Source organism: Scyliorhinus torazame, chromosome 10 (genome assembly GCF_047496885.1).
Source record: "Scyliorhinus torazame isolate Kashiwa2021f chromosome 10, sScyTor2.1, whole genome shotgun sequence".
Lineage (NCBI taxonomy): Eukaryota > Metazoa > Chordata > Chondrichthyes > Carcharhiniformes > Scyliorhinidae > Scyliorhinus > Scyliorhinus torazame.
This window is the reverse complement of record NC_092716.1, coordinates 161855844-161868078: the sequence shown is the minus strand read 5'-3', so window position 1 is coordinate 161868078 and position 12235 is coordinate 161855844. Positions and strand designations below refer to the sequence as shown.

At 50.7% G+C, this 12235-nt stretch overlaps 1 protein-coding gene across 2 annotated transcripts in view; it reads right to left on the bottom strand.

Annotated features, from left to right (window-relative positions):
* LOC140431000 (N-acetyl-beta-glucosaminyl-glycoprotein 4-beta-N-acetylgalactosaminyltransferase 1-like) overlaps positions 1–12235 on the bottom strand; it is a 1349192-nt gene that overhangs the window by 138053 nt on the left and 1198904 nt on the right. For both annotated transcript variants that reach the window (XM_072518891.1, XM_072518892.1), the window contains 2 exons: positions 10907–11060; positions 7881–8007 (listed from right to left, as the gene is read on the bottom strand). In XM_072518891.1, coding sequence (XP_072374992.1) covers positions 7881–8007; positions 10907–11060 — 281 coding nt within the window. The remainder of the gene's footprint in view (positions 1–7880; positions 8008–10906; positions 11061–12235) is intronic.

The following is a 12235-nucleotide window of genomic DNA, read 5'->3' as shown; positions in this document are numbered from 1 at the left end:
TGGATGGCAAATATTCAGCCTGGATCCCAGTTACCAGTGGTGTACCGCAGGGATCAGTTCTGGGTCCTCTGCTGTTTGTGATTTTCATTAATGACTTGGATGAGGGAGTTGAAGGGTGGGTCAGTAAATTTGCAGACGATACGAAGATTGGTGGAGTTGTGGATAGTAAGGAGGGCTGTTGTCGGCTGCAAAGAGACATAGATAGGATGCAGAGCTGGGCTGAGAAGTGGCAGATGGAGTTTAACCCTGAAAAGTGTGAGGTTGTCCATTTTGGAAGGACAAATATGAATGCGGAATACAGGGTTAACGGTAGAGTTCTTGGCATTGTGGAGGAGCAGAGAGACCTTGGAGTCTATGTTCATACATCTTTGAAAGTTGCCACTCAAGTGGATAGAGCTGTGAAGAAGGCCTATGGTGTGCTCGCGTTCATTAACAGAGGGATTGAATTTAAGAGCCGTGAGGTGATGATGCAGCTGTACAAAACTTTGGTAAGGCCACATTTGGAGTACTGTGTACAGTTCTGGTCGCCTCATTTTAGGAAGGATGTGCAAGCTCTGGAAAAGGTGCAAAGAAGATTTACCAGGATGTTGCCTGGAATGGAGAGTAGGTCTTACGAGGAAAGGTTGAGGGTGCTAGGCCTTTTCTCATTAGAGCGGAGAAGGATGAGGGGCGACTTGATAGAGGTTTATAAGATGATCAGGGGAATAGATAGAGTAGACAGTCAGAGACTTTTTCCCCAGGTGGAACACACCATTACAAGGGGACATAAATTTAAGGTGAAAGGTGGAAGATATAGGAGGGATATCAGAGGTAGGTTCTTTACCCAGAGAGTAGTGGGGGCATGGAATGCACTGCCTGTGGAAGTAGTTGAGTCGGAAACATTAGTGACCTTCAAGCAGCTGTTGGATAGGTACATGGATTACGGGAAAATGATATAGTGTAGATTTATTTGTTCTTAAGGGCAGCACGGTAGCATTGTGGATAGCACAATTGCTTCACAGATCCATGGTCCCAGGTTCGATTTCGGCTTGGGTCATTGTCTGTGCGGAGTCTGCACGTCCTCCCCGTGTCTGCGTGGGTTTCCTCCGGGTGCTCCGGTTTCCTCCCACAGTCCAAAGATGTGCGGGTTAGGTGAATTGGCCAATGATAAATTGCCCTTAATGTCCAAATTGCCCTTGGTGTTGGGTGGAGGTGTTGAGTTTGGGTAGGGTGCTCTTTCCAAGAGCTGGTGCAGACTCAGGGGGCCGAATGGCCTCCTTCTGCACTGTAGATTCAATGATAATCTATGATTAATCTAGGACAAAGGTTCGGCACAACATCGTGGGCCGAAGGGCCTGTTCTGTGCTGTATTTTCTATGTTCTATGTTCTATGTTCAATGCTGCCCACACTCTCTCGGGGTCAATGCTGCCCACAATCTCTCGCTGGGTCAATGCTGCACACACTCTCTCTCGGGGTCAATGCTGCCCACACTTTCTCTCTGGGGCGATGCCGTCCACACTCTCTCTCTGGGTCAATGCTGCCCACACTCTCTCTCTCTCTGTCAATGCTGCCCACCCTCTCTCTGGGTTAATACTGCCCTCACTCTCTCTGGGTCAATGCTGCCCACTCTCTGGGTCAATGTTGTCCACACTCTATCTCTGGGTCAATGCTGCCCACACTCTCTCTCTCTCTGTCAATGCTGCCCACCCTCTCTCTGGGTTAATACTGCCCTCACTCTCTCTGGGTCAATGCTGCCCACTCTCTGGGTCAATGCTGCCCACACTCTCTGGGTTAATACTGCCCACAATCCCCCTGGGTCAATGCCGCCCACTCTCTCTCTGGGTCAATGCTGCCCACACTCTCTCGGGGTCAATGCTGCCCACACTCTCTCTCGGGGTCAATGCTGCCCACACTCTCTCTCTGGGTTAATACTGCCCACACTCTCTCTGGGTCAATGCCGCCCACACTCTCTCTGGGTCAATGCTGCCCACACTCTCTCTCTGCGTCAATACTTCCCACACACTCTCTCTGGGTTAATACTGCCCACACTCTCTCTGGGTCAATGCCGCCCACACTCTCTCTGGGTCAATGCTGCCCACACTCTCTCTCTGGGTCAATGCTGCCCATACTCTCTCTCTGGGTCAATGCCGCCCACACTATCTCTGCGTCAATGCCGCCCACACTCTCTCTGGGTCAATGCCGCCCACTCTCTCTCTGGGTCAATGCTGCCCACACTCTCTCTGCGTCAATGCCGCGCACACTCTCTCTGGGTCAATGCTGCCCACACTCTCTCTGGGTCAATGCTGCCCACACTCTCTCTTTGGGTCAATGCTGCCCACACTCTCTCTGCGTCAATGCCGCCCACACTCTCTCTGGGTCAATGCCGCCCACACTCTCTCTGGGTCAATGCTGCCCACACCCTCTCTCTGCGTCAATACTGCCCACACTCTCTCTCTGGGTTCATACTGCCCACACTATCTCTGCGTCAATGCCGGCCACACTCTCTCTGGGTCATTGCCGCCCACTCTCTCTCTGGGTCAATGCTGCCCACACTCTCTCTGCGTCAATGCCGCCCACACTCTCTCTGGGTCAATGCTGCCCACACTCTCTCTGGGTCAATGCTGCCCACACTCTCTCTTTGGGTCAATGCTGCCCACACTCTCTCTGGGTCAATGCTGCCCACACTCTCTCTGGGTCAATGCCGCCCACACTCTCTCTGGGTCAATGCCGCCCACACTCTCTCTGGGTCAATGCCGCCCACACTCTCTCTGGGTCAATGCCGCCCACACTCTCTCTGCGTCAATGCCGCCCACTCTCTCTCTGGGTCAATGCTGCCCACACTCTCTCTCGGCGTCAATGCTGCCCACACTCTCTGTGTCAATGTTGTCCACACTCTCTCTCTGGGTCAATGCTGCCAACACTCTCTCTCTGGTTCAATGCTGCCCATACTCTCTCTCTGGGTTAATACTGCCCACACTCTCTCTGGGTCAATGCCGCCCACACTCTCTCTGGGTCAATGCTGCCCACACTCTCTCTCTGGGTCAATGTTGTCCATACTCTCTTTGTCAATGTTGTCCACACTCTCTCTCTGGGTCAATGCTGCCCATACTCTCTCTCAGCGTCAATGCTGCCCACACTCTCTGTGTCAATGTTGTCCACACTCTCTCTCTGGGTCAATGCTGCCCATACTCTCTCTGGGTCAATGCTGCCCACACTCTCTCTCTGGGTCAATGCTGCCCATACTCTCTCTCTGGGTTAATACTGCCCACACTCTCTCTGGGTCAATGCCGCCCACACTCTCTCTGGGTCAATGCTGCCCACACTCTCTCTCTGGGTCAATGTTGTCCATACTCTCTTTGGCGATGCTGCCCACACTCTGTCAGTGCAGTCGACACTCTCTCTCTGGGCGATGCTGCCAGCACTCTCTCTCTGGGTTAATGCCGTCGATACTCTCCCTCTCTGTCATTGCTGCCCATACTCTCTCTCTGGGTCAATGCTGCCCACACTCTCTGGGTCAATGTTGTCCATACTCTCTGGGTCAATGCTGCCCACACTCTCTCTCTGGGCGATGCTGCCCACACTCTCTCTCTGGGACAATGCTGTCCATACTCTCTGGGTCCATGCTGCCCACACTCTCTGGGTCCATGCTGCCCACACTCTCTGGGTCAATGTTGTCCATACTCTCTGGGTCAATGCTGCCCACACTCTCTCTCTGGGCGATGCTGCCCACACTCTCTCTCTGGGTCAATGCTGTCTATACTCTCTGGGTCAATGCTGCCCACACTCTATCTCTGGGCGATGCTGCCCACACTCTCTCTCTCTGGGTCAATGCTGTCCATACTCTCTGGGGCGATGCTGCCCACACTCTCTCTGGGGCGATGCTGTCCACACTCTCTCTGGGGTGATGCTGCCCACACTCTCTCTCTGGGGCGATGCTGCCCACACTCTCTCCGGGGCAATGCTGCCCACACTCTCTCTCTGGAGCGATGCTGCCCACACTCTCTCTGGGGCAGTGCTGTCCGCACTGTCTCTCTGGGGCGATGCTGCCCGCACTCTCTCCAGGGCAATGCTGCCCACACTCTCTCTCTGGGCAATGCTGCCCACACTCTCTCTCTGGGGCGATGCTGCCCCCACTCTCTCCGGGGCAATGCTGCCCACACTCTCTCTCTGGGGCGATGCTGCCCACACTCTCTTCGGGGCAATGCTGCCCACACTCTCTCTCTGGGGCGATGCTGTCCACACTCTCTCCGGGGCAATGCTGCCCACACTCTCTCTCCCGGGCAATGCTGTCCACACTCTCTCTCTGGGGCGATGCTGTCCACACTCTCTCCGGGGCAATGCTGCCCACACTCTCTCCGGGGCAATGCTGCCCACACTCTCTCTGGGGTGATGCTGCCCACACTCTCTCTCTGGGGCGATGCTGCCCACACTCTCTCTCTGGGGTGATGCTGTCCACACTCTCTCTGGCGCAGTGCTGTCCACACTCTCTCTGGCTCAATGCTGTCCACACTCTCTCTCTGGGTCAATGCTGTCCACACTCTCTCTGGGGCAGTGCTGTCCACACTCTCTCTGGGGCGATGCTGCCCACACTCTCTCTGTGGGGCGATGCTGCCCACACCCTCTCTCTGGGGCGATGCTGTCCACACTCTCTCTGGGGTGATGCTGCCCACACTCTCTCTCTGGGGCGATGCTGCCCACACCCTCTCTCTGGGGCGATGCTGTCCACACTCTCTCTGGGGCGATGCTGCCCACACTCTCTCTGGGGCGATGCTGCCCACACTCTCTCTGGGGCGATGTTGCCCACCCTCTCTCTGGGTCAATGCTGCCCACCCTCTCTCTGGGTCAATGCTGCCCACACCCTGTGAGTCTCAATGCTGGCCCATACTCTTTCTCTGAGTCATTGATGTTGCTTGATTTCTCACAGTAATCCACTCTTTCCAGCTCTCTCTCTCTCCCCGTGGGTGCTACCGATCCCCTCTTCTCTCTCTCACTGAGGACTAGAACATAGAACATACAATGCAGAAGGAGGCCATTCGGCCCTTCGAGTCTGCACCAACCCACTTAGGCCCTCACTTCCACCCTATCCCCATAACCCAATAACCCCTCCTAACCTTTTTGGACACTGAGGGCAATTTATCATGGCCAATCCACCTAACCTGCACATCTTTGGACTGTGAGAGGAAACCAGAGCACCCGGAGGAAACCCACGCAGACACGGGGAGAACATGCAGACTCCGCACAGACAGTGACCCAGCGGGGAATCGAACCTGGGACCTGGCGTTGTGAAGCCACAGTGCTAATCACTTGTGCTACCGTGCTGCCCCAACTATCCTAGTGCACTCTTTCTCTCTATCTTCAGTCAGTGCTTACCGACTCTCTCTGTCTCTCTCTTTAGACACTGCTGGCACAATCCCTCTTTCTGTCTAGGCACTGTGGCCCTTTCCCGCTGGACATTGCTGACCCACTTCTCTGCCTCTCTCTCTCTGCCTCTCTCTATCCCCCCCCCCGCCCCCCCCCCCCCCCCCCCATCTTTCTCTCTTTCTGGACACTACTGGCCGAATATCTCTCTCCATTTGTCCATTGTCTCTCTGGAGCTGCTTGTTCACTCTCTCTGAACCCTGCCCCCCTCTCTCTCCCCCTCTTTCTATATCCCTTACACTTGAGACACTGTTTTCCCATTCTTTCTCCTTGTCCTGCTGTCTCTCTCATCACGTCGCCAAATATCAAAGCTAGCTCCTTTTGGAGTGATAATCAGAGCAATAGAGAAAAAGGAGTATGTCTTCATTGAGATCATGGCTGATCTGCAGGCTAAATCCATATACCTGCCTTTGCCTCTTTGAGGGGAGAGCTGACTGGTGGTGATGTAACCTGAGAATCACCACACCTCGGGCGAGGGGCAAGGTTGAGAACCTTCATGAATAACCTCAGCAGGTACGGGAATTGAACCCGCTCTGTTGACTTCGCTCTGCATCACGAACCAAGTGTCTAGTCAACCGAGCTAAACCAGCCCCAGCATCTGAACAGTTAATAAATATACTGAAAAGGTGAGCCTCCCACACAGATGTTCTGCGGGACACCACTAAGGCATACCCTGTCTTTTTGTGTTACTGCCCACTATCCCGAAACTCTGTCTCCTGTCTCAGCCAATTTCCTAACTTCACAGAAACACAGGCCTGGATTTTCCAGTCATGCTGGTGGCAGAACTGGAAATTCCAGCCTAATGTAAACAGGGGCGGGATTCTCCGACCCCATGCCGGGTGGAAGAATCACCGGGGGTCGGCGTGAATTCCGCTCCCGCCGTCCTCCAAATTCTCCAGCCCCCCAAATATTGGCCCGGCGTGAATCGCGCCGCCCGCCTCGGAGAATGGCGGGGACCGACGCGACTCAATGGGCCCCGAGGCCGCCCGGGTTCTCCGGCCCTCAATGGGCCGAAGTCCCGCCCGTGTTTTGCCGGTCCTGCCGGCGTAAATTGGAGTAGGTCCTTACCGGCGGGACCTGGCGGCGCGAGCGCCTCTGGGGTTCTTGGGGGGGCGCGGGGGGAATCAGGCCCCGGGAGGTGACCCCACGGTGGCCTGGCCCGCGATCGGGGCCCACCGATCTGCAGGCAGGCCTGTGCCGTGGGGGCACTTTATTGTTCCGCACCGGCAGCTGTAGCAGTCCGCCATTGCCGGTGGGGAAACAAAGCCCTCTGCACATGTACGGGGATGATGCCAGCACACGCTGGCGCTCCCGCGCGTGTGCCAACTCACACCGGCCGGCGGAGGCCCTTTGGTGCCGGTTGGCGTGGCACCAAGCCCCTTTCCCGCCGGCCAGTGGGGTGCAAACCACTCCGGGGCGGGCCTAGCCCCTGAAGGTGCGGAGGATTCCGCACCTTGGGGCGGATGATGCCGGAGTGGTTCACGCCACTCCGTCCCACTGGAGTTGCCCGCACCGCCGATTACGGCAGAATCCCGCCCCAGATCTTTGGCTCCACATTTTTCAGTCCAGCTCATGTCGGAAGATACCGGTCACAGAATTGTTACAATGCAGAAGGCGACTATTTGGCCCATCATGTCTGCACTGGCCCTCCAAAGGAATAATTTACTTTGTGCCATTCTACTGCCTTCTCCCAGCAATCCTGCAAATTTCAAATAACAGTCTAATTCTCTTTTGAGTGCCTTGATTGAAACTGCCTCCATCATATTCTCAGACAGAACATTCCAGACCCCAACCACTCACTGAGTGAAAATGTTTCCCTCCGGTCGCTTTTGCTTCTTTTACCAATTACTTCACATCTGTTCTCGATCTTTCATGAGTGGGAACAGTTTCTCCCCATCTTGGTCCAGATCCTTCATGATTTTGAACACCTCTATCCTATTTCATCTCAGCCTTCTTTTCGCCAAGGAAAACAATCCTAACCTCCCCAATCCATCTTAATTACTGCATTTCTCATCCTTGGGACCATTCTTGTGAATCTTCTCTGCACTCTCTCTAATGCCTTCACATCTTTCTTAAAGTGTAGTATCCAGAACTGAACACAATACTCCAGCTGAAGATGAACTAGTGTCTTGCACAAGTTCAACATAACCTCCTTGCTCTTGTACCCCATGCCCTATTAATAAATGCTGTCTACTTTTTAAACTGTTCTTGCAACCCGTCGTGCCACCTTCAATGTCTTGTGCACATTTACACCCAGGTCTCTCTGCTCCTGCACCCATTTTATGGTTGCACCTGTTGTTTTATATTGTCTCTGCAAGTTCTTCCTACGGAAATGAATCACTTCACATTTCTCCACATTGAACTTCAGCTGTTCCTTGTCTGCTCATTCCTCCTCCATTCCTTTTGAAGTTCTACATTGAAAAATGTGTAAGGAAAGCACAAAATATTAAGGTGGGAAACCCATTTTCTCTGCTGATGTTACCTGTCCAGTAGCTCCCAATCCTCTCCACCCCATCGATCCCGGAATTCCTCGGTGTTCATTCCTCCGATCTTGTCAAAATCGCTTTTAAAGATGCCAAACAGTCCAAACCCATTTACTTCCCAGTACCCTTGAAGATGCAGTAGAAGAAGAAGAGGATGAGTCAGTATTTGGGACACTTCAATTGCTCAAAGAAAACCCATGAACTAATTATAACTGGCTTACAGATGGCACAGACCTTGGATAATAGTCCATCAGTATCGAGGTGAACCAGGTGGCATGGCAACAAAAAGTGCCACAAAATTGTTCTCCCTGTGTCTGGATGTGGACCTTCCATTTTTGTTTTCCTGTTTTCTCTTGAAGGTGTTGTCATTTCACTGAGAACAGGTTTGACAGGTGCCATTAGCCCTCTGATACCTCATTCAGCTGGCCACTGCTTATGTGTGAGCCTTGGCACGTAGGGTCAACAGACTATGGGAGGAGACGGTAGCATAGTAGTAATGTCACTGGACTAGTAATCCAGAGGCCCGCATTAATGTTCTGGAGACAAGGGTTCAAATGGCAGCTGGTGGAATTTAAATTCAATTAATACATCTGGAATCAAAAATCCAGTCTCAATAATCATAGAATCATAAAATTTACAGTGCAGAAGGAGGCCATTCGGCCCATCGAGTCTGCACCGGCTCTTGGAAAGAGCACCCGACCCAAATCCACACCTCTGCCCTATCCCCATAACCCAGTAACCCCACCCAACACTAAGGGCACTTTTGGACCTTCAGGGCAATTTAGCATGGCCAATCCACCTAACCTGTACTGCTTTCGACTGTGGGAGGAAACCGGAGCACCCGGAGGAAACCCACGCACACACAGGGAGAACGTGCAGACTCCGCATAGACGGTGACCCAAGCCGGGAATCGAACCTGGGACGCTGGAGCTGTGAAGCAATTGTGCTAATCACTGTGCTACCATGCTGCCCAAATAATGGTAACCATGAAACTATTGTCAATTGTCACAAAAAACCACCTGGTTCACTCATGTCCTTTTTGCAAGGAAATCTTCCATCCTTACCTGGTCTGGTCTGCATGTGACTCCAGATCAACAGCAATGTGATTAAGTCTTAACTGCCCTCTAAGTGGTTTGGCAAGCTTTTATGTTCAAGGGCAATTAAGGATGGGCAACAAACGCTAGCCTTGCCAGTGACACCCACATCCCATGAAAGGATAAAAGAACAATTGAGTATCTGGAGACCAAGGCCAAGCCTGATCCTTCCCTCAACTAGCATCCCCAGGGGCACCTTGAAACAGGCATCATTGGATGGCCATTACCACAAGAACCTTTGATCGTCCCCCCCGCCCCCCCCAACGAGCCCAGCAAATCAAAGCTGGAACCATCTGGTTTTGTGCGGCTCTGGGTCATGCTGGGCCCTTCTCACTTCGCCATGGGATGGATGAGCAAGCTCAAATCTCATTTCTAGAGTGTGTATTTCAAACTTGGAAAATAAATTAACTGATACCATCCACTCATATCTTTATTAGTTACTAACACTATAAAGGTTCGATGGCACTAAATTGAGAACACAAAGGTGGCAGCTTAAAAAATCACTCCATTTGCAGCAAGTGCATTAATTGGAAAAGTAACTGAAGACAATCTCCCCATCAATTGTGCCTACTCTGTATCTGGGTCTGTGATAATGAAACAGCTTCAGAGAAATGGGTTTTTCAGTTTCTCAGTGTATTCAGCGAACTTGCAATTACAACCACAAGGACATTCCTTATCTGTGTGTCATGAAATCCTAGAGCCACGGGCTGCAAGAGAAAACCGAGGAAGGTGCGGGACAATAAATCACTTGTCCTGTAAAACTGTTTCCTCGCTGTAATGTGCAATACTACAATTCTGTACCTGGAATAAACACGGCATTAGAAATTGGCAGTTCGAGGCTCATTAATCTCCAAACAGCATTAAGCATTCTGTCACTGGTGAGCATTACTTCTGCTTTAGCAGAGAAAAGAAAACAAATTTGAAACACCACTCAGATGCATCAATCTAATACTTGGGTTGGGAGTATCCGAGGGCTAGATTTCAGCATCAGCCCTCAGCAGCTGGTGTGCCCAGTAGACTAGCCCATCCCCATTTTCCATGCATTCTTTTTCTCTGTGGACAACATCCTGAATTGCATCAGGAGTGCAAATACTTTCTGCCATACTAACGCGACAGTAGAAAACTCAGTATAAGGATTCTCCTGTAAACCAACAGGCACAGTCATAAGCCGAGTCCTGGAAGGCTTCAAGCAGCAAGGGCGTGGCTGAAGGTCCTGATAAATAAGTTGATTGACTGTGAATATGGCCGCCACAATCAGTCCCAGTATATTGCTGAAACAAAAACAGAAAATACTGGACAATCTCAGCAGGTCGAACGGCATCTGTGGAGAGAAAAGGGAGCTAACGTTTTGAGTCTGGATGACTCTTGATCAAAGCTGGAGAGAACTGAAAATAGGGTCAGATTTATATTGTTGTTGAGTGGGGCTTGGAGCACTGGGGCTGGAGAGAGGGCCAGCGATCAGTGACAAAGATGTCATCTTTGAAAGACAAAGGCAATGTTACCTCCATCATTTACATTCCCTTTGTCTTTCTGTCCATGACATCGTTGTCAATCTTCACTGATTGCTGGCTCTCTATCCAGCCCCAGTGCTCCAAGCCCCACCCCCCAACAACAATATAAATTTGACCCTATTTTCAGTTCTCTCTAGCTTGGACAGTCATCCAAATGCAAAACGTTACCTCCCTTCTCTCTCCACAGATGCTGTCAGACCTGCTAAGGTTGCCCAGTATTTTCTGTTTTTGTTTTAGATTCCAGCATCCACAGTAATTTGCTTTCCTCCCAGTACATTGCTGGCCTGGGATCTCACAATGTAAGAGAGCAAACTCAAATAATGGCCAAAGTAAAGTAAGCTTTGACCTCCAGTCATGTGATGATAACCATGTACTGCTGTGAACTTTCCAGATGGAAGGTGTGCTGCCAAGATCGCTTACCATCAGGCTCACGAGGAGAACTGCCGCAGCCCAATCTCATCACGATAGGGGCATATGCCAATTTCCCTTCTATACAATGCTTTCTTATATTATCTATGATGCTGACTGGGAAGTGGATGTGCAGATCACACAGGAATAGAATTGTGTGGCTGTCCTGAAAGAAAAGAGAAACAACGGCATGTTATTTATAATATAAGAAATAAAAACACTCTTTTAATTTAATGAGAACTGTGATGATGAGATCCAGATTGTGACGTCTTGTGAGGTTCGGTCGAATCTCTCGAGATGTCTCAAGCGTTGCGAATCGCGCGAGATTCAACGACCTCGTCACGTCACCAAGTCGGGTGCGACATGGCCGGTAAATCATGCCTATTGATTGTAAGGTACTTTGGGACTTTCTGCAGTTATGAAGGGTGCTACATAAATGCACATTTCTCCTTCTTTAAACAAAGAGGCAGTGAGACTAGCTAGTTATCGTAGAGGTGAAACTGCTATAGAAATGAAATGTTTTCACAGCAGAATAAAATGATTATGCCTCTGCCATTGATTTAAAAACTTGAATTTGTTGCTACAGTTATATATACTGGCCTTAAAGGAGATGGGGCTGCCTCCATCGGGTGGTAGCTTGCACATTATTTGCATGTATATCTCAAAACAGATTAGCGGTAGGTTACTCAGCTTCAGCGACCATCATAGAACATTCAGCGAATATCACACACTGACTTTCAATCAGAATCACTACCCTTGTAGGAACCCAAAAAATGATTTTCTCCTCTCACTTTCCCAGGGTTGCAAATTTGATTTTAGCGAACTCATCACAAGCTCAGGGATTGAATCTGCTGGTTTATAATTTCATGACTGCACTGGTGGGCAAAGTGGCTTTCTCCACCTGACACCTAAAGGGTGGGGGGGGGGGGGGGGGGGGGGGGGGGTGATGGTGCTATATTGTTGGTCTTTACGGGTATTAAACCAATTCAATTACGCTGCAATGGATGGAGAAGGTCAATTGACCAATTCCAGTTAATTCGTTGCAACCTTTCCTTAATGTTTTTTTGTCTCTGCCAACTTTAAAGTCTATTCCACAGATTCTCTGTGTGAGGAACTTTCTGATATTTGCCTTTTGCCGGTTTGCACTCTCTGTTGTGGCTCAGTCTGAAACAGTACTGCAAATTTACTTCCTCTGTTTTATCTATCTCTACAAGAGTATCTCCTTTCTAGGCCATAATAGAAGGTAAACACAAAGTCACAGCCAAGCACGGAGGTTGCAGTTTTGCCGGAAGGGGCTGTTTCCAGAAGGTGGAAATGTGAAAGAAATTTATCAACATAATT